At 36.4% G+C, this 27,611-nt stretch overlaps 1 protein-coding gene across 11 annotated transcripts in view; it reads left to right on the forward strand.

The window, feature by feature from the left end:
• The window catches only part of ARPP21 (cAMP regulated phosphoprotein 21), a 265,697-nt gene that overhangs the window by 104,136 nt on the left and 133,950 nt on the right, over window positions 1-27,611 (forward strand). For 7 of the 11 annotated variants that reach the window (XR_007772330.1, XM_050937943.1, XM_050937940.1 and 4 more), the window contains exons 2-7: window positions 18,137-18,305; window positions 20,011-20,213; window positions 21,040-21,081; window positions 21,819-21,908; window positions 25,965-26,115; window positions 27,416-27,494. Coding sequence is in view for 10 of the 11 variants with exons in the window: in XM_050937943.1 (XP_050793900.1) it covers window positions 20,046-20,213; window positions 21,040-21,081; window positions 21,819-21,908; window positions 25,965-26,115; window positions 27,416-27,494 (530 nt within the window). In the remaining variant the exon portion in view is untranslated. The other 4 variants (XM_050937947.1, XM_050937944.1, XM_050937946.1 and 1 more) reach the window with 4 other exon arrangements.

Below are 27,611 nucleotides of genomic sequence, written 5' to 3' on the forward strand. Positions count from 1 at the left end.
TCTTTGAGAGATTAGAGAGATTCCTTTCTCATGAGGGAAGAAACTGAGATCAAAAGTTCTTTTTGTCACTTTTCACCACCACATCCCCTTATTTGTTAATGGCATCTCTGTGGATTAATTTTCCTGCTCCTGTTTTTCCTGGGAACTGCTCAATAAAACATGTCTGTTCTGGTGAAGACTAGGACATGGAACAACATTTTTTTTCTTTTTTACCTGCTCTTTTACTTTCTATCGTTTGATCAAGCCAGCACAGCAGGCTCAATGTTATTCCTTTAGAATAGCAACATAGTACAGGCTAAAGAATTTTCCCTCTGTTATGGAAGATCTCACCTGGGCTGCTTAATGGAGAACAGAGGGATTGGGGCTGACCAAGTACCGTGGTTTTTTCCTGACTGGCTGCATCCTATTTATAAACATGAAAGAAGAGCTACACCATGGTCTATCTAATGCAGACTAGACCATAGCATTAACATGTATGAGTATCTCTGTATTGCAATTGGAGACGTGACTGCAGCTTGGGTAGGCATGGCAGAACTCCCTTTAATATAGCTAGCACGGCTAAAAATCAGTGAGGATGGAGCAGCATGGATTCTGCCTCAGGCTAGCAATGTGCCACCGTGTCTTCACTGCTATTTTTAGTCTGGCTACTGGATTCAAGGTAGCACAGTATGCCTTCCTGAGCTGCAGTTGCTCCCCTAATTGCAGGGTAGACATATCCTAAGAGGGGAAGAAAATGCTTTAGGCCATTTTAAAGGTATCTTAGTATAACTATGTGTCTCTAGTTGACACATAGTTCAGAGGCTTTTTTCTTTTGCACTTGAATGACTGACTGAAAAATGGCTTGTTTTTAAAACATCAAGCTTTCCATGGGTTTAGATCATTATATCGCGGTCAAATAAAATCAGTTGTTCCTATTCCTTTTTCTCATTTTATTTCCTTTGTCTCTTCTCCTGTCCCCCTGCCCGTGTTTTAAACGAACAAGGAGATTAAGTCCAAATAACTCTATTAATATAATATTACAATTGAGAATGAAAATGTCAGGAAATTCAGTTATGGTTCCCACAACAATCATAACTAAGTCACATTGCACATATATATATTAAGACACCAACATCACTACAATATACAGCAATACAGAACTTTCATATAGCATGTTATGGTTCCTATGGGAACCAGAATTTTGAATTTCTTAACTTTTGTATGCTTAAAATCTCAACTGAATTGTATCATTAATGTAATTATTTTACATTTAATTTTTTGTGGACATTGATGATAAAAAATGGTGTCATTCATGCCATCTGTGTATCTTTGTATAATGGCTCCACAATGAATCAGTTCTTTTCTTATTCAGTTTTTCTGCAAATGAATTGCAGAGCAAATGAATGTGTGCAATAAAATGAAAAATATAGAAATGTAATTTTCAATATGGCCAAACTGTAACATTATTTTATAATCCAACGGGTCTTTTTCCATATGTAATTTTATAAGATTAAACTGAAATATTATTACATTGTATACTTCTACAAATAAAAACTTATTTAAATAACATTTTTAGTCTGCTGACTTATCAAGTTCTTATTGTTCTATAATCTAGCCAATTATCTTCAAAGGAAAGTGTTTTGTATGATATTGGGAATTAATTCTGCGAAGTTCTGTGTGTCCTCAACTTCCACTGCAGTAGACAGCACCATGCTGAGCATTTGTTGTAACATAAGGCTTCAAGCTCTCTCTTTCCATCATCTTCTGCTTTGGACTCTCATTGAAATCAATAGGAATTTTCTGTACCACAGCAGGATAGTTTGTAATCAACAGCAGGATATTGTCCTTACACTGGTTTTGTTAATTTTTTCTTATAGCTGACCTTAGAGTGGCTTTTTAAAGATTTTTAAAAAAATAACTAAAGGCTGGGATTTTCAAAGAGACTGGAGTGAATTAGATGCCCAGTTCCCCTTGAAAGCCAATAGAAGCATGCCTAACTCCCCTAGACAACTTTGGAAACCTCAGTTTAAAATCCCAAATCAGTTAACAGAATCTATATACAGACTTAGGAACCAGGTTTTCAAAAGAAACTCACCTGAGCCTCTGATCTTATGTGCTCACATCTGATGTTGGTTTAGACAATGGAATTTAGACCTTGTTCGTTTTGTCTATTATGGTAGCCCCAGAGGCTCATTTTAGGATTCACAATGCTAGATGAACACATTAAAAATAGACTGCAGTCAGTTTGAGTTCTTAGTTCTAATTACAAGCCATTTTTGAAAATTCGGCCTAAAAAACTTTAATTTTGAAATATTTCTAAAAAGCAGTTTCAGCTTTACTTAACTTTTGCTTCCTGAGCTCAGGGGACTATGTTTCTATTGCAAACCTAATAATACCGCAGCCACCTAAAATGGTGTTGGAAATTGTACAGCAAGACAGTAATTATGGGTCAAGACCTCAAGCCTCTTTGCTTGCAGATCAATCAAAAGATGACTCAACAAAACAAGCAACATTAATTATCTGATAACACTGCTCTACAGCCAAAATGCTTCTGAAATAAATGTAGTCCAACTTTACTAATTCTGGGTCACTGAGAACAAAAATGATACTTACAATTGTTGATTGGCTCCAGTTTTCAAGATATGCTCTTGGGTCAGTATATAAGACCCTTGACTTGGGAATGGCAGAGGATAAGTGAGTTATAAAGGGAAGGGATCTCAATTTAAACCAGAAATGACTAAAATACATCTTTGACTGGATCTATGAATAAATCTATGACTGGGTTTGAACAGTACTTGCTTTTTAGGCAAAACAATGAAGGATGCAATCTGAAGCTGGTATTGCATCATACATGATATGAATTGCATCATGTTATTCCTAGAAGTCATGGATGATGCAATCATAACGAAGCTTACATCACTCTGCTGAACAAATTGCCCTATATCAGCTCTAGAAATCATACAGTGTCGTGCTCTTATTTGTCAGTGTTTGATTTTGCAAAGGGACACATTTCTGTTTAGCCAAAGTGAGCAGAGATGCTTCGTACTTGTGTGAAGAGTGCAGATAACTTCTGCTATGTTTGTGGTGAAGTGACTTTTGCATCACAAAAGCGCAGTATAACCACTATGGTTAAGAAAGCCTATCACCTTTATTTTGGCTGCAAAACTGGAGATTGGGACAAGAGGTGTGCCCCACTTATATGCTGCAACACTTGTGCAACAAATCTTCACCAGTGGTTGAACAGGAAAAGGAAATCTATGCCTTTTGCAGTGCCAGTGATTTGGAGAGAGCCAACAGATCATACCAGCAATTGTTACTTCTGCATGGTGCCTCCAGTTGGGAAAGGTGTGTCAAAGAAGAAAAAGTGGACTGTGTATTATCCAAACATTCCATCAGCTATACGGCCAGTACCCCACGGAGAAGGACTGCCGGTTCCTGATGCACCAGAATCATTCTCACTTGAGTCAGACTAGGAAGAGGAAGAGAATGAAACTTCTGGTCCTGAACCATCAATGTCACAGGACCCACATTTTCTCCCATCCTCCTCCTCTGAACCACACCTCATAACACAAGGTGAACTGAATGACCTTGTCAGGGATTTGGAACTAGCCAACAGCAAGGCAGAGCTATTGGGCTCCAGACTGCAGCAGTGGAATCTCCTGGCAGGCTATCAGGGCAAATGGAGCCCATCATTGCTTGCAGACTATATTGCTGGACAGTGACAAGAGATGCTCCATTTAATTAATACAAGAGACAAGCCAAGAAGCGCTGAGTAGACACTGAATAGGACTAAACTATGTACATCATAGTTTTTGCTTTTTGTTTCCTAATAAATTTTATTTATATAACCCTTTTGCTGATTTTTAAAGTGTTACATAAACAGGACAGGTGAAATATTATCATGTAAAGCAACCATAAACACATGAAAAGACCTAGGTTTACAATTTATGATTAAAACTCAACTATCTACACAATATACATAGACTTAAAATGTAAAAACTTAAATATCTTAGAAACAGTAGCCAATCAGTTGTTTTAATTGTCATATTTGAATTCAGCACATCAAAATACATAATAAAAATCACATTTTATCTCTGAAGCAGACGACTTCTCAAAAATTGTAGACCAGTGTAATGGAAGGTAGGTTCAATGTGGCATTCATTGCCAAGATTTGTTTGGATGATTCAGCTGGCTCTGTCTTGGCACAGCTGCTTTCATGTATATAGGCCTCAGGAGTGGGAGGGACCTCTGTGCTTTGCATCTGACTCTGATGTAAAAGGTGTCATATACCAGATATGAAGTGCTTTGGAGGCATCCACTTAGGACCAGACTTCAGAGGGGTTCTGGTGTGTGGAGCCAGTTGCAAGATCAGGGTGCAATTCCTGAGATAAAACAAATGTGGTGTACAGGCTACCCTGAAATGTATTGGGCTACTTAGTCAAGCTAGTTGAGTTGCTGTTGGACCTGGTACTAGACCTGCCTAGACTGAATGATTTGTCTTTGGAGAACTTCAGCAAACATTCACAAGACAGCACTGACCTGCTGGCCCAGGATCTTATGGACCTTCTGACAGCTCTGGGCCTGCATAAGTTGGTATTAAACTTCATGCAGTCTTGTGGAGCCACTCTTGATCAAGGGCAAACTCTTGATTTGCTATATGCTGCGGCAACAAAGATTATAAATAACTTCTCTCTTGCATTTGGAAAAAGGAACTTTTGAAACTAGTCCAGCTATTTATTCTTTGTAAGAGCAATGCTGAATCTGAGGAACCTTAAATAGCCTTTGAAAATCATCTATGACCTATGGAATCCCAGTAATGCTGTTCAACACAGAAAATGCTATATTTTAAGGGGAATAGAGAGATTATTCTTGTTAAATGTAAACCCTTTTTATACAGAAATATTTTGGAGAAGCAAACTTTCCAAAATATTTAAAACAAATTTCAAGTATCTTTCTATTGCAATAGCATTCACTTTGAATCCTCCCTCCCATGGATTTGTTTTGTGATGCTACTGTGTTATAATTTTATACTGTCATCTTATCACTCATACCTATGGCATTGACAAAAAAAAAAAGCTAAGTTTTTTAAAATTTTTGTTCTAGGATGGGATTCAAAATTTCTTTCAATCATATAAAGTCATTTCAAACTAATATATTATTATAACTCCAATGAATCTCCAACTGAGTTGTTAGTGTCTGATTATTTACACTTGCTCCCACTGGTCTCTGCTAGAATTAGAATGTCTGGAAGCTTGCTTGCAGTCAGCATTTGTAATAAATTACCAAGTCCCTGGGTATGGTAACCATACGCTGATAAGTGGCTTCTTTACTTTTTTTTTTTTTTTTCCAAAGAGTTGTTCACTGCATTTCTTGTCTTCCCTGGTTGGCCTTTCAATACGAATCAAAGGAAATCTCAGAGCTTTCAAAATGCTAAACCAATGCATTATTAATCTGTATCAAACAATGCATATTCCACTTGAGATTTTACAAATAATGTATGAGATATTCTGTTGAATTTTTTTTAGAATACCTTCCAGGTCGGAGAAATTAAATTTTGCTACAGGCAGCATCATAAATACAACAAAACACACCATAAGTCAATTTCACATGTTTTATTGAGTTTTGCAAAAAATTCAGGCATATACATATAAAATGTCAGAAACAAATATAAGGGAATAAATTCATTCCCTTGCACTTAGATGAGTTACAATAAAGCACACTTTAGAGTAAGGTCCTTTTTTTTAGGAAGCCTATTTTACAGGGAAGATCGTTCCTCAGAATTTGGCTTACAGTGATAGTTATTGGTCTGCTTTTTCTTGTAGTTGGATCATGGAAGGCTTGAAGGTATCAAAAATAAAGCCTATGGGTCAAAGGCATAGTATTACGTAATGAGAAATATTGACTGAACAGATTTTGTGATATATAAAGTCATAATTTTAATTCTTGTCAGGGACGATCAGGTTGGCTTCAAAATATGATTAAAATAGGTGAAAAATGACTTTTGTTCAGAAATGAACCTTTAAAATGTTTGTACAAATGCACCAGAAATTCACTGGGGATGATGAGGATGAATACTTTAACAAATGGTTAGTTTTTTTTCTGGCATGTACATTTTTTACTTTGTGGAATATTTCTTTAAATTTCATTTTTCCTTGTAAAAAGTTGTAAACCAGGTACATTCTTCTTTTCTGCTGTCATGGACAACGCTACTGCATTCATCAGTATTTGAAATGCTCTGTTTGTTACATTTTGAAATTAACACATTTAGAGTCATAGCAAAAGACCAGGGGAATCAGTGAGTCACAGGCTTCTCAATTAGAAGCCTGTGAATCAATCGAACGCTTCTCACTTCCTCACAATAAATCTAGGAATACTGGGCCAGATTCTCAGCTGATGTAAAGTGGCTTGGCTCCACTGACTTAAGTGAAACTCTGTCAATTTACACCAGTTGAGAATCTAAACCACTGAATTTTTACAAAATTCATTTTTCTCCATTATAATAAACTGTTGATAGTGGAGGGTAAAATGCATATTTAAATTAATAACTACTTTGAGACTTTTCGAAGCTGGGCACCTTGACCTCAACCCTGAAGTCACTGGGAGTTTTTGTCCAAGTAAAGACTGTAAGAATGGACTCATAGACAGCAGTCCTGATCCCAGATAAGTAGTCTGTATATCCAAAAGCATCAGTCTAAAACCTCAGAAATTTTGAGGGGGAGGAATTTTTTTATTTGAAAGAAGATCTTCTCCAAAGACTATTATTAGTTGAAGGATCTTGACGCAATGGAAAGATTTTTTTTTTTTTCAGTTCATAAATTGTTACATGATTGGGCAAAAGTTTGAAAACGTACCTTTACCCCCAAAGGATCTGTAGTGCAAGTCTGTCTTTTGATATAAATCTACTTTGTGCTGACTACCATAGTCAATAAAGAGTGAACACCTATACTTTTTTGCATGAGCTTTGCCAAAATACTCTATGTGAATTCTGTGCTAAGGTTTTTGCAGAAGTGCATTTTGTAATCAGATTGATATTTAGTTTGAGGTACTTAGCACAGCAAGAAAACTATGTGATGATATGGCCATTTCTGGAATGGAAACAGAATATGTTATGGCATATCAAACTTTTCTCCCACATTTCCATTCTGTAATTTAAATCTTATTTTTAGATCATTGATGCAGTTAGTATGTTCCACTGACAAGCAAGACCGATTGCCTCACAGAGGGTAAACACAATTTTGGATATTATAAAAGCCTATTTAAAATAGTGATGTTAAAACCACATTTGAAGCTTCAGAAGTTTAAATTCAGGTAACAAGATTTAAAGTTATAAAATAGAATTTTGTTTTTTTAATTATTTATCTTTTAAAAAATGCATCCTTTTGGATGTTTGTGTTTAAACTTTAAATGGCCTAGAACTTTGAGACACTGAACTGAATACTTGATATCTGCAGTAGTTTCGCTATTGTTTTTTATTTATTCAAGTGACAAAAAGCTGTCTGAATAGGCATATTGTATATTCCTCCCTTCCCCAACTGGTTAGCTCCTTCTCTTGTCCATCTGTCAGCATTTCTTTCCTGTCCGCGAGAAGAAACCAAGCAAACAGTTTAAAATTATATCCCCTTTTCGTTTTGTTCATTTGCCGCTTGGGGGCTAGAATTACCCTCTGGAAAAGGTAACATAAATGTAGAAACCACAGGACTTTGACAGCAGTTCCTCACAAGCCACAGCTGAAAATCCGCCATTGTGAATCAGTGCTGATGTTTTTCTAAGAAAACTGTTTTGACTTTCACCTTTTTTACTGATGTAACTGCTTTGAGGAGGACTCCTTTCTCCTTCTTAGGTGCTAGAATTCTATGCTTCATTCTGTTTTGTGCTGTATCACTTAGAGGTGATTGTTGCTGCATTTATTGCATTGACAAATTCAGTATAATATGTCTGATGAGGAAATGTGTGTGCAGCAATGCATCTTGTATATTGAGCATTCAGTGACCAGTATTTTAAGAAAGAATGGTAATTCTCGATTTTGTTTTTTGAGGGAAGGTTTGAACAAGATAAGACATAAATGTTCAGATCATCATTTTTATTGTAGGACTTGATCCTCCGAGCTGCTGAGCATCTTCCTAGAAGTAAACCTAAGTTGAGGGTGTTCAGAACCTTACAGTAGCAAGTACAGAGCCTGATCCAAAGTCTCCTGTTGTTTTCAGTGGGCATTTTATCAAGCTCTTAATCATTTTCTTTTCTTTGTAATGAGTGACGTTCATCACTTAGCTGCATTTAACCGACACCCAAAATACCACGAAAAGAGTGCCGGTGTGTGGCAGGTACTGTATTTTTAAAACTTCATTTACGTTTCTTTTGTTTTCAGAGAGACTGTAAACAGTGAGGAAAAGCTATACAGAAAGACTCGCACAAAAAATTTTGTGATAATCTTCAGGACATTCATGAAACCTACAAAACTGAAATTTTTTTTAAAAATAGAGATGATAATGTTAATATCTGGATTAGATTTGAGGCCCAAATTCAACACTGCCAAAAATCTCATCAACTCTTCTGACATGAAAATGTCCTTGGGAGAGTTCTGCTATCTGGAATGCTACAAATGCCATACCATCCATTGTTCTCATAAGATTTATACCATTTGGGGCTGAGATCGTGCATAAATGGTTGCTCTCATTAGTTTGTCATGACCATTTCCAAACTTAGACAAAAATGACTCTTCCTTGTTCTGTACAAGAGGCTCCAGGAACCTCTTTTTGCTTTGTATTTGTACTAGGACTCCTAGGCACTATAGCAGTACAAATAGGAACATTTTGGAGATTCAGGATCAGGAATTCTAATCCAGTCCTCCTGTCCCCAACTTCATTCTCTTCTGAACACAATTAAAATCAAGGTGTAGGACTGTTTTCCTGCCAACAGGAAAAAAAAAAAAAAAAAGCAATACGGAGTTTTAGGGTCTGATCAAAAATCCCCTAAAGTCACCCTATTTACTTCAGTGGGTTTTGGATTGGCCTCATATTTTGCTTTTTGCATAGAGTGTTAGGTTTTTTTAAACTAATACATTCTCCTGGCATCTCTGACATGAGTATTACTTCAGCCAGAGGAATGATTTAGGTAATTATTTTCTTTGAGAAGATATCAGATAAAGAGATTAACGTTGATATGTTGAGATCCTCTGAATCTTATAACTATACAGGGATATGCATACAAAACAAATAATATTTGTTCTTTTTTCCATATACAGTGTATTCTTTTGCCTACTATGTGTTTTTTATCAGTGTTAATACCAATTCATGGAAACTTTGTTCAACAGAATTGGCAGCTGAGAAATGCCATATTGCACATCATGGGCTTGTTTCTGGCCTTTGATTTGAATAGATGGTTGCATCAGTTTTCTTTAAGTTAAGAATGCAGTAGCAGATTGACTTACACATTAGAGTCTTTCTTTATATTTACCGTTAGATGTATCTGCCCAGGAATTGTATTTGCCTGTCTTCCAGTTGGTGTTAATTAGAAAAAAATGATAAAGGCATGGCTCTTGTGTACCAAATAGGAAGAGCTGAGAGACACTTATCAGATCTCCTCATGTCTCTTCAAAGCTATAACATTCAAGATTTAGGCAAATTAGAAGAGGTAAACTAACATAATCCTAATACAATAATCTTGCAGTGGAAAGTATCAGAGGATCTATTTCCTCTCATTGGCTTCAGTGGGTATAGGATTAAGCCCTGAATATAGAAATTGTTTGGAACATGTACTTACAGTGTATTCTGTATTAAAAGACGTTAAACAGTAAAAAATGTATGTTAGTGAAAAAAAATAACAAAATCTTCCAGTTTCTATGGGGAAGAGGGTTACCATTAAATGGAAAAAATAGACCTTTTCTCCTATTATCTCCCTGGTAATTTGTAAACCTGAAAGAGATTTATTGATTTTTTTTTTCAGAAAAGAGTATAACTTTTCTTTAACTACATGCTAGCTTTGTGAGAGAGAATAGATTCATAGATTCATAGACTCTAGGACTGGAAGGGACCTCGAAAGGTCATTGAGTCCAGTCCCCTGCCCTCATGGCAGGACCAAATACTGTCTAGACCATCCCTCATAGACATTTATCTAAGCTATTCTTAAATATCTCCAGAGATGGAGATTCCACAACCTCCCTAAGCAATTTATTCCAAATAGTATTATGACTAGCAGGCATAACCATAATATTTAATTTAAGTGGTCAAAAAGTGGGGGGAAGGGTAAATCCTCTCCTTTTTAAAAGGCCCTGGTCTTCTGTGGTCAGTATTTGTACAGTAAGATAACTGTAGTACTTAGTCTCAGGTATGTTCCTATAGAACAGTGTTCTGCTGCTAGCAATTGTTTTCCTTGAGTATTTGCCAATTAAGCTACTTTGTGAAAATACACAGTTTTGACAAGGAATGGAAGGATGAGTACAGGAACTATTATAAACTGGGAGTTAGGAGAACATTAGGTGGATAACAGGAGAGGCAGAGTAATGCGTAATTCATTTCTGCAACTTATTATAGGAATCAGCGTTGTTGTAGCTGTGTCAGTCCCAGGTAATTTGGAGAGACAAGGTGGGTGAGGTAATATCTTTTATTGGACCAACTTCTGTTGGTGTGAGAGACAAGCTTTTGAGCTACACAGAGCTCTTCTTCAGGTCTGGGAAAGGTACTCAGAGTGTCACAGTTAAATACTGTCCACTAAATGTAACCCACTAACCCCTCTTTTTGTCCTATGAGTATAGGAGTATCACCTTGAATGTTCCCTTAGAATATGTGCTAACTACTTACGTTAAACTATCTGTTCAGCCTTGTATTTAGCTGTGACACTGACTACCTTTACCAGACCTGAAGAAGAGTTCTGTGTAGCTTGAAAGCTTGTCTCTCTCTCACCAACAGAAGTTAGTCTAATAAAAGACATTACCTCACCCACCTTGTGTCTCTATTACAGGAATGCGTCAGTCCAGTGACAAGTATCAGAAGAAGTATAGAGCAGTGCTTATGAAATCATGTTTCATCCATATACTGAGTTGTTATAAGAGGACTTGCTCCAGGAGAAACTAGCCAGAAAAATTTCCCCAAGGAGGAGATCTATAGTACTTTTGTGCACAACCTGTACTTTACATGAGTTTGATCAGTCTCATCCTGTGCTCTTTTAAGACATATTTTTCTCAAAGATGACTTAGCTAGACTCAGTATGACTTAGGAAGGCACCAATGCATCATTCCCAGTCCATTTAGACTTTAGTTCTTCAGAGGCAAGGTACTTTTGGTGTTATTCCAGATAAACTTTAAAAAAGTGAAGAAAGAAATAAGAGAAGCCTTACCTATAGTTAATTTACATGTGAGGCAAACTAGAAGTATCTCATGTTTTGGGAGAACAACATTTTAGAAAACTGTACTATACTGTGAGACACTGACAGAAAAAATAAGCCGGGATACCTTTGCCATTAGGAAAATAGGAAATATTTTAAGTACTCAAAATATAGAGTATTTTATTTGGATTTTAAGAGGTACAAAGTACAATTTTTAAATTTTCCTTAGTTTCTCTGATTCATTTGATGTGTATGGCATACAGTCTGTATTTTCTCTCATAGAACTTGGTGGGTGCCTGTAGCAATAGCACCTCAAACTATGCCAGTTCCCACACTGCGGGTTAGTGCTGAGTATGATAAGTACTTGGATGAGACTGTTCCAAGGAAAAAACCCAGGATGCTTCAAGAACTAGTGTTGATAATTTAGGCCCTGATGGTACAGTGAGTTATATTCAGGCAAAGTTCATTGTGTATAATCAGGAGTTTAAGAGTATAATCCTAAAAGATTATACTCTTACAATATGTCTACACTGCAGCTGGGAGCATGTTTCCTAGTGAGAGTTGACAGATGTGCGCTAGCTCTGCTTGATCTGGTTCTCAAAAAATAGCAGTGTACCCAAGGACAGTGCGGGTAGCAGCTCAGGCTAGCAGCCTGAATACAATCTGCCTGGAGGCCCTGGGTACGTATTCGGGCAGCTAACCTGAGCCTCCTCCCGTGCTATAGTCGGCTACACTGCTAATGTTAGCGCAGTTAGTGTGTGTCTGTCCACTTGCGCTGGGAGCACACTCCTAGCTGCAGTGTAGATGTACCCTTAATCAGTACTAATTGTATACCTGGTTTTACGATACACGATGTTGATGGAATGCCTGTCATTCTGATAAAATATAAAGCTATTCTCTTGACTGTTTGAGATTAAAACTTCCACGACACTTTTTGCAAGATAAGGAGTGTTTATTCCAGTGTCCTACTCAAATTGTAATTTGAGTAACTGCATTTTGCCCACTTAAATTCCTTCCGCAGTTTCAGTTGTATAAGGTATTCTCTACTTTCGTATCTGCTCATTTTTGTTGTTGTCTTTTCGATACTTCACATTTAATATGCCAGTTCAAAAGAGAACCCAACATTATTTGAGTTTCCCTCTGTTCCTCTAGCAGCAGCCAAAGATCTTATCATTTGTTGTCATCTTTTCTTTTTAAATGCAATTGGAGATATCTCAAATGGTCAATAATGTGATCCAGAACCATTCAAATTCAGTCTAGTTGTCTGGGATTTGACAATTGTTATCATTTGATGGTTGTTTGGAGGTCTGTATGAAATGTATTGGTGGCCTCAGCACAGTTTGTAGTAAACCAGTATTCAAGGGTATGGCTACGCAGCAAAGAAAAACTTGCGGCTGTCCTGTGCCAGCCGATTTGGGCTCGTGGGACTCAGGCTGTGGGGCTGTTTCATTCCTGTGTAGACTTATGGGCTTGGACTGGACGGAGCCTGGGCTCTGGAATTGTCACACCTCGCAGAAGCCCAGGCTCCAACCCGACCCTGTGAGCCTGAGTCAGCTGGCACAGGCCAGCCATGGGTGCTTTGAAGACATACCTCAATTAACATTCTCAGTTGAGAGGCCAGTAATAAATGAACATAGAAACTGAGGTAACCTCTTACCCAGAGAGGTGATCCTGCCTCTGCCTGCCCATGGCTGGGAGATATTGGTAAGGGAGTGTGGAGAAACTTGATTTGCTACTGCCATTGCAGCATTTGTTTTGTGTGTGGAGAACCAAAGCTTCAAGAACACTAAGATCACTTTTAAAATGTTTTCCAATCTTTGTATTTGAGGACTTACCTTCAGCCTTTTAAGAATAATTGAACAACTAGTAGCATTCCCTCTGTTTGTTTTTCCATAGTGGGTCTGAGGTTGATTATTTATTATCTGGGATAGATTGATTATTCATATCCTGGTATGTGAAGACCCAGAACTACTTCTTGTCTTTTCTCTCAAGTATATGCATGTGTTTCTGGTGTGCCGGATATAAAGACAGCAGTGAGAAAAAGCAAGAACACAACATTGCCAACCAAAAGGGTTAAAACATTATGAGTTTGGTTAAAAATTGTGTTTTTAAACATAAATAATACATTATTTTTATTTGCCTTCTGGTTTTTGAGTCTTAAAGGGTCATATTTTCAAACTTTTCTTTGCAACCATGAGGGCTAGAAAGACCCTTATTTGTTTTTATATTAAAGTTGAGATTTTCCCGTAATCACTTGACTCCAGGAGCTTGGGTTTAAACAAAACACTAAATAACATGGAACTCATGCTTGTTATCACAATAGTTGACAACCTTGAGAGAAATATAGGCAGAGCTGTTTTGTAATACTTTTTCTGTATGCAGTGTTATTATTGCTGTGCTGGTCCCAGGATATTAGAGAGACAAGGTGGGTGAGGTAATATCTTTTATTGGATCAGCTTCTGGTGGTGAGAAAGACAAGCTTTTGAACTTTGCAGAGAGCTCTTCCTCAGTTCTGGGAAATGTGCTCAGAGTGTCTCAGCTAAATACAAGGTGGAACAGATTGTTTAACATAAAATAGTTAACACATATTTCAATGGACCAGTCAAAATGAAGACGACCAATCGGTCATGGGCGGGGGGTACAGGGGAGGAATGAAAGGGGAATAAAATAAATTTCCTATGATTTCCAGGATTCCAAGGAGAGCACTAATTACTGGTGAGGGTTGCCTTTTTATTGTTGAATCATGTATATTGGGAATTATGAGTGACATTTCTTTATAGGGAGAGAATCCCTGATTGTATGCTCTTATATTTCATGGATCCTCTGAAATACTACATCTGTCAAAATCCCACCCAAAATCTATTGTACGGTCTCATATTTTGTGAGTTTGGATGGATGAGGGACCTGTCCTGTAAAATTAATGTTGTTGAGAAATGGGAGGGAACCCAATATCCAGCCACAGGCTATGTCATCCCTTTTCCAGTCTGGTTACCCACCCTAGCCCTACAAGCACTTCTTCAGCCTTTTTACTTAGCATATCTGTTTAGAGAATATATTTGTGATTAGGGTCTGATCCTGTCAGGTGCTGAATGTCTCAGATGAGCACCCTCAAATCTGTTAGAGAAGGGTCTTCATTGCCTTACAGATGTGAGGCCTGATCCTTTGACGTGTTGATGGACATTCTTAGGAGACATCAGTAGGAGCTGAGGGAACACAGAATCAGGCCCAAGATTTGTTTGCAAGCTTTTAATACATACAATGCCTTTTATATATTGCTAACTTTCTTTTTCAGATTTTGTCAGAGGACTGTTTCTATTTCAACATTCAACATTTCAACTTCTATTTCAACATTATTGTGCAAATGTATTTATTGATACTTGAAAGTTTTCAGTCACCACTTTGTTGTATTATATATATTTTTATCATTTCCTTTTCCAGGCAGTTTTTTTTTTAAAGCCTTGCACTTAAATTACTCAGGTTCTTTTTTAACAGCTTTTTTTTCTCAGAATCAGTGTGCTATGTGCTGTTTCTGAATAAATTATGGTACATGGTTTAACGCTCATGCTATCTCTTTTTCTTTGCATTAAAGTAGCATCCTCACCAATTCACCTGGGCTTAGCACAAACCATGGGTAGGGCAAGTCCCCAGTTACCACAGAATAAATTAACAGATGACAACTGCATTTTCATAGCATACACCCATCATGGGGTTCTTTAAACTGGTGTATTAACCTATTGCATTATTTTTATTTAAGTGGTTCTCTAAAAATGGCATTGTAGGGTGCCTTATCTTCTCTCTCTGACTTTTTTGAGTAGGGGGTCACTGTGCCCAAATTTGAAAACTTGAAAATCCTACCTCCTTATGCTTAACTCTGTCCTCACCCTTGTTCTTAGTTCAGACACACTGATTCCTTTCTCTGACCTGAAGAAGAACTTTTTGTAGTTCAAAAGCATGTACCTTCTACCAACAGAAGTTGGTCCAATAAAATTACCTTATCTGCCTTGTCTCTTGAAAAATCTCAGCAATCCCTATAAAATTTGCTCTCTTGCAAGTTGGAAGATTTTTTTTTTCTAAGAGCAAGTTTTGCAACCTCAGCCTAGAGACTGAAAGCAGAACTGCATGTATTCTGCCTCACTCTCCATAGTGAAGGTTTGGCAGTAAGAACATAGCTGACAATTTCGCTGATGTGCAAGGTAGAGAAGAATCCAGCATGCTTTTTCCATAGCTGTATAGAGACACTGCAGGACTAGCAATAGTAAGATATTTGTGTTGATCATTAAATAAATCGATATCTTGAAAATGCACAGGGAGCAGAAATGTATTTGGAGTTAAAAGGTGCCATTTTACAGGTATTTTTGTGACTATTTTCCCTTATTAATATATACCTTAAAGTTTATTATATAACACGGGGAATTTCAAAGGCGCCTAAGGGAGCTCCCATGGAGAGCCAGTTCAGCATGGGTTCCTTTGAAAATCTCAGCCTGAAAGTACATCTCACATATTGTAATATGAATGATAACTATTGTATATAAATTTCCTGCTAAATGAATAGAAATGTGTATTGGAGGAAGGATGAGAAAGCAGAACTGTGGCTGATATCCCACCCAGTTCTTTACTTCAGTTGTTCTCTTGGCTCAGGGAATAATTACAAATGGTTACAAAAATATTTATTCCCATGAAACTGTATGATTGCTTAAATCCCTATGTCCATATGTCTGTATATACCCATTGAAGATTGCTTGATTTCAGCTCAAAAAAATCCATTTTTTCTTGGGTTTTCTACAACAAAATGCTGAAATGCACTCTGGGAATATAAATTTTTTTATCTTTTTTAAAGATGTTGGCAGGGCAGGTCTGAGAGATGCTGCTCAAACACTGTGTATGCTTCTTTTCCCACTGACTTATGCAATGTTGGTGAAATGCCTGTATCTTTTGTTCAATCTCTAAGATTCAGCAGAGTTCCCAAAGTCTTGGCATTAGATCAAGTTGGCATTATATATCTTAAGCATAACAATGTGTGGGTCTCCATTTATAAAAATATTCCTTAATGTGTATGATAAGATTTCATTCTGAGATCTGTGGCACAGAACCAGAAATGTTGTTGTCTGCTGGAGATTTGGCAGATTTCTCTAGCTGGTGAATATGAGGAAATCTGCGATGCCTTTTTGTGAATATTTAGCTTATATGTGGCAATGCTGCAAAAAGTGTGTGGAATCCTGAAATTACATGCTAATTTTTGGCGAGGTTTTGTTACAACTACCTCCTATTTCCCTCGTAGCTTTGGAGCTTCTGGACTTCACAGTGCTCTGTCTTTCTTTTCTTTTTTGTCTTTCTTTTTTTTTTTTTTTTTTTTTTGACTCCTGTATTGAATTGAGATATACTGGATCAGTTTTTTTATTTTGAGGTGGGGGCAAAAAAGGGTCATGGGAGTAGTGTGCCTTCCTGCCAATCTCATTGGGTCAGTGAGTTAATTTTTTACCTCTGTCGGCTCCATTAGTAGGCTCACTTATATATAATTGCTCTGCTGTATGCTATTAAGATTGTTTTACTGTTCCCCTCACCTTAGTGTTGGACCTCCGAAAAGTACATTTTTCTGAGAGGACAATTAATGATCCTGCAACGAGTAGTTTTATTGCTATATACAGATTATATACTGGTTTAGGGGATGAGAGGATACAATCTTAAAATGTATATTTATGTTTACCTCTTGGGAAATATAAAAGGCTGTGTAACTAAATATTCTTTGCCTACACAGCACTGAATTTCTGGAGAGATCAGAATATGATCTTAAAAAATGTTACATTCCAGTTCTGCTTTGTAGTGTTCAGCTAAATTAAATGGGTTGTAAGATACAGTTCGTCATATCATACAGTACAGCAGTTGCAATTGTTGGCAATTTAAAACCATGTACATCAGAATAGAGTTTGATAATATGCCGCTTGTTTTTCTTACCAAGTGTACTTCATTTCTGTTCCTTTGCCTTTCTTCTATCTTCTTCTCCCAAATTACCTTGGCCACTGCACATATGGAAATCTCAACAAGACTCATTGCATCATGACAATTTTTCCACATGACCATAGTTTGTAAATCCCTCTCAAAATGTTCCTTTTCTGTCAAACTTCATACTCAGCTGGCAGTAACAGTCCTGACGAATGGCGTTTGCATTGTGTTTCTGAAGTAATTGATCCCGCAGTCTTGCTCTCTGAGCAATAATATATATATAGAGAGATCTCAGTATGTTGTTTTTTTACATACTGCCTAAAGGAAAGTTTGCTCCGATTTCCATTGTTCGGGGGAATTGGTTTTTCGTGGTCCCTCCCCTGATCATTTCAGCTTTTATTTGAAGATATGCCTCATTAAACCGACATGTAAATGAACTGTACCCTTATCGAGATTACTTTCTAAACGCAGTCATGGAGCCTCTTTAAAATATTGTGTAATTCTTAATTGGGGCTGAAGCTTTGGTTAAAAAGCAGAGAAGGCTTTTTTGCCCATAGATGATAATGATTTCCATTGAAGCAAACAGATTATCTTAATTTTTTTATGTGAAAAGTGCTAGAATTCACTAAAAAAGGTTAAAATTGAAGTGAGTAATCTTCAGTGCATAATGCAATTGATAATTTTAGCTCTTTGCGTAGGAGCTGTTATGACTTGAACAGCCGGCTCTAGCCTTCATTAGAGAAGAAGCAGGCAGTTTTGAGACAGGTGGAGCTGGATCAAGCTGTGAAAGTGATTTGCTTGAAGCTGGTCATTAGTGTTAGAAATCTGGTCCTATTTATTGCATCCTTAACCTTACCATGATTATTACCGTGATTATTTACTTTTTGTCTTTTTCCAGGTTGATGATGATCTGTAAAACTGTCTAAAGGAAGAGCATGGAGATTGGCATTCTGAACTGTTAGTGGGGACATGGGACTCATGTTGTCATTGATCATTTGTGTGGATTTAACCGTTGAAGAGCAACAGAAGCAGCTGGAAAGACATAGAGAATTAAAGCTGCTTTGAAGGTACATGGTTTGTTTGTTACAGTTGTTAATCTGCATCAAAATTATGTTTGTATTTGTGAATATTTTCTGTGTATAGATACACTATACATACAATGTATACCTAAAGACTCTGTGTGTGTGTGTGTGTGTGTGTGTGTGTGTGTGTGTGTGTGTGTGTGTGTGTGTGTGTGTAAATTTCAGTGAATTTGAGTTACACATATAAGTGCACAACAGCCAAAAATTAACCAGCAACATTATGTTTTTACAATAAAAAATTGGGCCCTACTGGCAGCAATACATTTCTTTGAGAAAATTATTAAATTGCTTATGGACTGTACTGTGTGTGGATTGTAAACGTACAGCCCCTGTCCCAGTATTCATAAACACACAGGTATGAAACTCACAGTTCAGAAAATCTAATTCTGCTAAATCTCCATGATCTGTTGCAAATTGAGATGGAACAGTAACATATCTTTATGTAGGAACCTCTTCAACATCGTTTACTTAACATGCCAAAAATAGATAGTAGAATTCTAAATCCAAATGACTGATGTTTTAAAATCTTTTGTATTTCCATTCAAAATAACAGACAGAAAAAAAAGTGCTGAATGTTTATTACAAGCTGTAAAAGAAACATGGCAAAATATAGTTTTGTGTAATAGCCATTGTTACACTGTTGGGAAAGGGCAAGCTATTGCACTGAAATCTGCTTCTGAAATAACTCCCCTTTTCCACTACAGTTGTTTTTCTTTCAGATACATCTTAAAACAAGAAAAAAAGAAAGGAGTGGGGGGGAGAGAGCTAAATTATTCATGAGACTCATTTGACAATTGATCAGTGGGGGAGGTGCCGGGAGGGTGTTTTGTGGGTAGAAAGAGGAAAAATAATAATAGGCTTTAACTTTGAAAAGCCTTTTAGAGCTTCTGTACAACAGTTCATTGTGAGCTGAGAGTAATGCAGTGCAGTTAAGATATCTTCATTAGAGCTACCTGCCAAGGGCTTCCAGTAGGATTTCCATAGTGCTGGAGCGTGACATGGGGTTTGGGAAGAAGCTTTTGATTTTAATAATGGAGCTGTCAGTTTGATGTCTGGAGATGTTGATCCTGAGAGCTTTATTGCCAAATATAGATTTCATATTTATATTGAATTATTATCTCTTCAACTGAATTTAATTTTTTGTGTGCCTGTAATGAATGTATTGGCTCTCTCTCTCGATACACCAGGCAATAGCTGAGTGATAGAAATCTGCAGTAGTCCTCTTGGCGGTGCTTTATTTGTGTGTGTGTATGTATTTATTATGAGAGAGATGCTAGAGGAGGGGAGCACTGGCATGCCTATGACCCGGAAGTGTAAATGGGACATCTATTTGACCAATCTGACTTATTTTGAAAAAAAAAATTCCTTTCCATCCCGGTCTTCACCTCTGCAGCAGCTCCTTGGCTGTGGCAGGAGAGCAAGGGGTGAGGGCTTACCGTACCTTAACTGTGGTTTACATTCTCTACCACTAAGTGTGTTTGAAACCAAATTGTTTTATTTATCATATCTCACCTCCACTCTTTCCCAGTGTCAATTCAATATATTTGTTTTTCTGCTGGAGTGTATTGCCCTGCATGCCTGACTTTGTTATTGTGGTTTGTTTATCAAAGGAAATGATAAATATCTGTTCTCAAATGAGTGAAAATTTCACCTCCCTCCCCCATTTTTTTTTGATGTCTTGACCATCCAGGTCACCAAATCTTGTTTTAATTTGTGTCTGGGAGAATGTCTGAGCAAGGTAAATTGAACCAGGAGACAATGGAGGAAACTGCCAAAGAGCAGGAGTCTGCCATCTCTGATGCTACCCCAGAGAACTGCATCATTAATAAAACGGAAAGCTTGGAAGCAGAAGAAAAGGAGGAGAAGCTGAGTGATGCCAAGGCGGACCTCCAGGTAAGGAGAAGAAGGACCTTGGATGGCCATGTCACTGTGTTATTATTACATTGCCATTTCCACTGTCTTTTGTTTGGCTAGATTTTTTCTATTCTGCTCTCCTCGTGCTTTCTTTTTCTTTCTTTCTTTCTTTCTTTCTTTCTTTCTTTCTTTCTTTCTTTCTTTCTTTCTTATTGTTGTTATATTATTGGTAGTATTTTTTATTGCTAAGGAGCCTGTTGCTGGGTACCCATTATAAAATACAGTAAAATATTTGTCTGACAGTTTTCCCTCTTGGGATATTTCGGACATTATCTTAATCTGATGGACTCACAGAATTCATAGAGACTGATGTATTTCTTAGTTTTACAGTGAGTTTCATTTTAAAAATAACAATTATTACCAACAAAAAGCGGTAACTCTCTTGTTATGCAAAACTAAAGAAAGATCATTAAACACTTGAGTCTTTATCAGATTAATATTTTTTTTTTACTCAAAAGGATATTAAAAGAAAGAGGGACTGCAATTTATGGGGCTACTGACCAGCTCAAAAGGGGAAGGAGTTTAGAGGGAGGGAGAGAGGCTTACTTCAGTATTGTCTTTTTATTGTGTGTTTTATTTGAGCATAACATTGCAAAGCATCAGGTTTGCATCTTGTTTATACCGATCAGATTAATGCATGCAGCAGAGGGAATTCTTGGCTCCCTACTCTTTTGCAAAGTAACAACATCCTAATGCAACTCCAATCAGCAAACGATAAAGGGTTGCTTTGAGAAGGATTTAATGAAGTATGCTGATATTCTTATTGTGTGCATTTTCCACTAAAGTGACAATTTGTTACACACAGAAACGAGGTGTAAACCAGAACCAGCAGAAAAAGAGATCCAAGGTAAGGTTTCACATTGCATGCTGAGCTGATAAGGTGATAAAAAGTTCCATTCAGGTGGCTGTTTTCATATACAACAATGAGCTTTTATTCAGTTTTTCTTCATAATTGTGTGGCATAAAAGCAGAGGAGTTTCACAAGATATTAAGTGTCAATCTCCTCTTTATTTAGCAATCATACATTGGTTATTGGGCTTGCTATGTACTTGTATGTGTGATCCGAGTATGTGTTTGTGTGTGCAACAGAGGAAGAAAAATCTCCGGTCATTTTTCTTTTGTAATTAATGTTTTATTTGAATTTTATTTAAGTGGAGTAATCAAGTTTCCAAAGCTTTAGGGATTAAAAAGATTTGAGTAGGAGGAAGGCAGCTAGTTAGTGTGAAATCTGCTAGCTCACTTGCTATTCTTTTTTTTTTTTAATAATGTTTTCCAAGGGTAGGTCAATGCAACTTTTAAAATTTGTCACTGTTCAGCTCTGTTGCTGTTGGTTACAGGATATAGAGTTGTTGCTTTGACAGATTTTTTTTTGTTTTTTGCTTTTATGATTTTCAGTTGAAGTGAAGTGTAGCAAAAGCGTTACAAAGCCAAACCCATGTGTCAAATGACTTGCTGGACAGAATCTGCTGTAGTTTTGCTGGACAAGTACCTGACTATTTGAAATTCATTGGGATGATTGGCACACTTGCAGATTTGGGGTCAGCAGTAGTTTCCTTTGTTTTGTTTTCTTTCTATCTTATTCAGTCAGGAGCTAAAGGGAAATTGGTCCGGAGTCTTGCTGTGTGCGAAGAATCATCCCCTCGACTGGGAGCAGAAGGTCTTCATGATAATCAGGTACATCTGAAATCATGGCCGTTAGCTGCATGGTTGACTTCCACTTTCACTTGCATGATCATGTTACTTAATTGGGCTTTTAACAATATTTTTGGGGAAAGCAAAAAAAAAAAAATTACATTGGACAATGCACACGATTTTATGAAGTTATCTGGCTTAGCATATACTTTGTTTTGAAATATTGAAGTAGTCTTACAGTATGTCACAGGGTGTTATTTGCTTTTTTTTCCAGACCCCCTGAAAATTTCAACAAATGGAAAAGAATTCAAAAGAATTCAGATTAAAATTAAAAATAAATAAAAGATAGAATTGTTCTTTTCTCTAAGGCTATCTCTTTTGAGGCTACACCAGATACAGTTCTAAATACATTCTGGTTTCTAGTTCAGCTGAGATCCATTATGTATCAGTCCCCCAGTATGCACTTCATAATACTACACAGATATTTGACTCTCTATAAATACATTGGCAGAGAAGAGAGGGTGCATTATACTGAGTAGGATTCCATTTTGTATTCCATTTATTCCAAAGAAATACCTTTTGGACCAAAACATCTTGGCAATTCAATTCAGCAGATTCAGATTCTGGAAAACAGTTCTAGGCTCGCTTGCAAAAAAACAAAAAAACCCCCAAAAACCAAAACCACCAAAAACTATCGTCGTCATTTTCACTTGACAGGCAAACAAGATTTTTTTTAAATAATAATAAAAAAAACCCTGAAAAGCTGCCAGCATTGCTACTTGAAGATTCAGTTGTTTTATTGGCAAATGAGATTAGCCATAGAGAGAAAGAGATTGAGAAAATGACTTTTGTGAGCTCAGAACAAAACAATCAATCACTTTTAAGTGTACTTTCTTTGACTTTCCTCTATTGACTTGAAATGAAACAAATTGAACTCTCCCCTTATGCTCATAAGTTTGGAGAGGATTTTTATTTATTTATTTATTCATTCATTCATTTATATTTATTTTTTTGAAAGACCAAAAACCAGATCTTGTTTAGCAGCTGAACTTCTCCAAGTGTTGACTGCTTTACAATGATGATTATGCAGTAGGGAAATTGACAGGTTATTTTAAAGTTGTAGGTATATATTTAAAAAACCCTATGCTTTTAGCTTAACTTGCATTATTCAAAAATGTGTGGCTTTTGTTCTGCATTTTATTTGTGTTTTCTATTGTTTAATGGAGAATGAAAAGGAGAATAATATAAATATAAGAGATTGTATTAAACATCGCATGGTAGTTGATAATGTACTGCAGAGGACATGTGTTTAACTCCATGGAGGCAGGCAGGTTTTGGGATAAAATACTTCTCCCAGACCGCACCCTGATGCCAGACAGAGGAGGGGTCACTTGCACACATCCTCTGGTCCTACCCCGGTCTGACCAGTTACTGGGAAGAATTCTTTGATTACACTGAAAAGATCACAGGAGTTAAAGTACCCCTGGACTCCCAACATCTGTCTCGTGTAAAGACAATTGGTTTTGAATTCTCGAGTAGATAGAAACTATGCTTTGCTCTTATATTGGCCTTTTGCTTACTAATGCAGATTAGCTTTGCAATAGAAAGCTAGACCTGCACTCTCCTCCTTGGACTGGCTGAAGGATACTGGAAATGTTGTGCCATTTGAAATGGTTTACTTTTACTTTAAAGGAGAAAGAAGCATATTTTGAGTTTATTTTGAATTACATTTTTATTAGTTTATCTTCGCGGTTTACAAAGCACAGGGTTTTGATTACCAGAGAATGTACGGTACATTGCCAGAACTACAGAGTATGGATTGTACTGCAACCCTGATGTTTGTATTGATATTTGAAAATTTGCCTTCATTTTCCTGTGTAGGAAAAATCTTGTTACCTGTATTACTTGATCTTGAACGCTTACCTGATGATTCACTATGTCCTTACTTAAAAGGAATGTTGCCTCTAATGTTATACTATTGACTTATCAGTGTATTATTGCAACTTGAACACTTCTTTTGTTATTCACTATACTTACCTTGTATCAATGTACTTATAAACGTTGTATTTTACTATTGAGAAAAATCAATAAAAATAAATATAACAAAAAAATAATAGATTGCTTTCACGACTCTGCAGCCCTTTTGTGTGTTTCTTCATGAGCAACCAAATATTATACGCAGAATCGTATATGTGTAACACAAAGTAGATTCTGTATGTTTACATGTGTGTTGATGCTACATGTAAAGTCTGTCATTTTTTCTTCTCGTCAAAATAGGTGCAGCTTAATAGCCATTTTAATAGTTCAGGATTAAAGTGTGGAGGATGCCAGTTCCATACTTTTCCTCTGTTTTGAAGAACTAATGACAGAATCACCCAGCATTAAATAGCCCAGGGGATCTGAAGTTGTTCTGAAAGATATTGTGGCACTGATTCATACAAAATCCTGTCATCAGAACAAAACATTTACCTGCAGTTTTTCCTCAGCAAGTGAAAGGAGAACATACTTTAGTCAATTAAGTGCAACTTAGCAGTTAGCGGATATTCTCCTGCATATCCTTATTTCATATGATTGAGATTTCCCATTCTTTTTCTATGTTCAGTGCAGCATTCTCCTAACATTTCTGCCTTATGGTAACAAAAATAGAGATTGAGAAAATAAACCCCAGTTAATTTTTTTCTGCACAGGGTTTTGCTTTCATTTTTACAGCGCTTTGCATCTCAAGTCTTCTGTACCACATTTCAGCTTCATGAAAAGAATAAGACACCGATTCAGCAGAGGCAATTTTGACTTTATATCTTACTGTGACACCAGTAGCTAGTTTTGTTAGGACTTTTGTCTTTTGTTTTGGTGTCTGATTTTTAGTGGTTCTTTTTAATAACTAAGGTTTGTATTAGTTATTGCAGGCATCATTTGAGTTACTAATGTTCTGCTTCTGAAAAATACCCTTTAGGTTAAAATATTGTAATGAGATTTGTTTTTCTGTACATCAGCAATCTATGAAAATTTATGATAGAAGGGAATTTGCTAGAGATCAGGCTATTTTTAAATAATTGTTAATTTGGATGTTGTCAGTGATGCAGCCGTAGCTTACCAATTATATAGGCCCCCAGTGTGTTAAAGGCACTTTTAATACTGCTGATTTTGCCACAGTTTGATGTAAGCATGTATTTTTACAAAACTTAAATATTTGATTTTGTTCATTCATTTTTCTTCAAAACAGTGTGAATACTTAGCCATACTTTCTTTTCCTTCTTGGAGTCAGATTCCATTCTTTTGAAGTTTATCACAGCACTGTTTATGTATTTCATCAAATAGCAACTCATTTTTTACTGTTGTCTAAAAAATCCAATGTAAGTGGAGAATAATGATTTCTCAAAAGCAAAACAAAAAAGGCCAAACACCATGAATTCCCAGTTTTCAAACAAGTGCAGTTTCAAAGGAATTCACAATCTTTGAAATGTCAAAATCTTTAGGACATGGATTTCTGATGCACTAAAGAAATTCAGTTAGCACACCCACTGTACTGAAAACTGCAGTACTTTTTTTTTTTTTTTAACCTTTTGCTAAGGGTCATGTTTCCAGACGGTTTTTTTTTTACGTGATAAACCTGATAGCTAAACTCAGTTTTCTGCAATGCATATTATCACTTATTGGCGTTCTCTTATTCTCAGGGCCTGAAAAGTGAGTTTAACTTATATAGCACCGTATGTGTGCATAACACTTTTTATATGAATTTGCACAAAAAATTTCTGTGGACATTATTTTGGTCTTTATCTAGCATTTGCAATATCTTTAATTACTGAAAGTGGAGAATAGTGTATCTTTAATATCTGTAAACTCAGAGGTCTTAGTTTGCAAATGTAAAGGAAGAAATTCTGACTTCAGTGGGAGCAGCACACACACATATCTGAGGGCAGAATTTGAGCCAAAGAATGCATTATTCTACCGATAAGATTTAATTTTACTCAATAGGAAAAAAATTATATCTGGCTTCAATTTTTCTAGCTGTGCACTCCCTTATGCAAATCTCTTCAGATTGGAATCCATGTAAATTTTACTGAATCTGGCCCTAAATTATTATATTTTTTTCAACAGGAATCAATACAACTACAGCTTTCGAGCTTCCCCAGTCTACAAGAAGAGGATAAATCTAGTAAAGATGACTCTGAGAAAGAAAAAGAGAAGGATAAAAACAAAGAAAAAGATAAAAACTGTGAAAAATCCAAGATCAGAATGTTATCGAAAGGTGAACTTCAAAATTTTTGAATCCTTTTTCAATTATTTATTATGGTCACATCTAGAAATTCTTGGATATGCATATGAATGTATATACCTGGGTGTATATATGTATTATACCTGTGTGCATATGTGAACCCTCTCTCTCTCTCTCTCATATCTTTCTGTCTGTCTTATAAATACACATAAAGTAGGAATGCATTTATCTAAAAGAGGGAATGTGGAACATGAAATTTGTATGGATAAGAAAAAGCAGTTTTTTCATATAAATGTTGGGGTTTTGAGATTGCAGAGATTTTGTGTGAGAGGTGTTTGTTCTGTGTGTGTGTATAATGTTTGTATATATGTATATGATTATAATAGTACTCTTTCATAGAATATTTTATGAAAATATAACTCCATTCCTGTTAATCATAGTATACTGTACAACTTGTTACCAGTGACACAAAACACTTAGTCTTATATTTTGCTTTTGGCCCACAGATGAATCTCTCATTAACATTATTGGGAAATCCACACGTGGCCCTTAACCTTAACTCATGGTCCGTGTACTGTAATACACTAGTGAATTATCCATCACATATTATAATTATGCCTTACTACAGCAGGTATGCATAAAGTGACTCTAACGATAATTATTTTTATACCTATAATTATACTACTTTACTAAACTGCACTGTAGTCTCTTAAGGATAAGCATTGCCTACTCAGGGGCAGATCCTCAGCTGGTATGAATTGTCATAGCTCCATTGACTTTACTGAAGCTGGTGATTCAGACCAGCTGAGGATATACCCTTACTTTTGAGTAAGACAAAATAAGCTATGCCGTAAATTAATTCCAAATATTCTGTCACGTGCTATTGTCATCTATCCACTTTTAGACATCAATGGATTCTAGTCTGTTAAAGATTTTGAATTCCCAGTGGCATGGCATATCACTTTATATATTGAACATATGAACATATTAAATTAGACAAAGATGTATTTATGGACAGTACTGCATATTCAGCAGTAGGAGAGGGAAAGTTGGAAGGAATTTGGATAACATTATATATTTCGTGTGATTCTAGAAAGGGCAAAACTTTGTTTGCTTCGATTCTGGCACTTATTAGTACAGTGCAGGGAAAAGACAGATTTCCTCATGCTGTTTTGTCGGGTAGATTGTCACATAAGTAAATAACCTGTATGTATTTATTCTTTCTAATATATTCTTTAGGTTGCTGTCTGGAAAACCAAGTCTGCTTTGCAGAAATTGGCTTAACGTTAACTTTTGAAATGAAACAGTTGTTTGTTTGTTTTTTGTTTTTCAGATTGCAGCCAAGAATATACCGATTCAACAGGCATAGATTTGCATGAATTTCTGGTGAACACATTAAAGAATAATCCCAGGTAAGTAGCTCCAGCATGTTGTTAACTCCTAGTATAGCCCTAGAAATCATGTCAATTAAGCATCTTATAATTTTAGTTCTAGAGAATGCTGTTGGAAAAGAAATAATGGAAGCATCT

Source organism: Gopherus flavomarginatus, chromosome 2, assembly GCF_025201925.1.
Source record: "Gopherus flavomarginatus isolate rGopFla2 chromosome 2, rGopFla2.mat.asm, whole genome shotgun sequence".
Classification (NCBI taxonomy): Eukaryota; Metazoa; Chordata; order Testudines; family Testudinidae; genus Gopherus; species Gopherus flavomarginatus.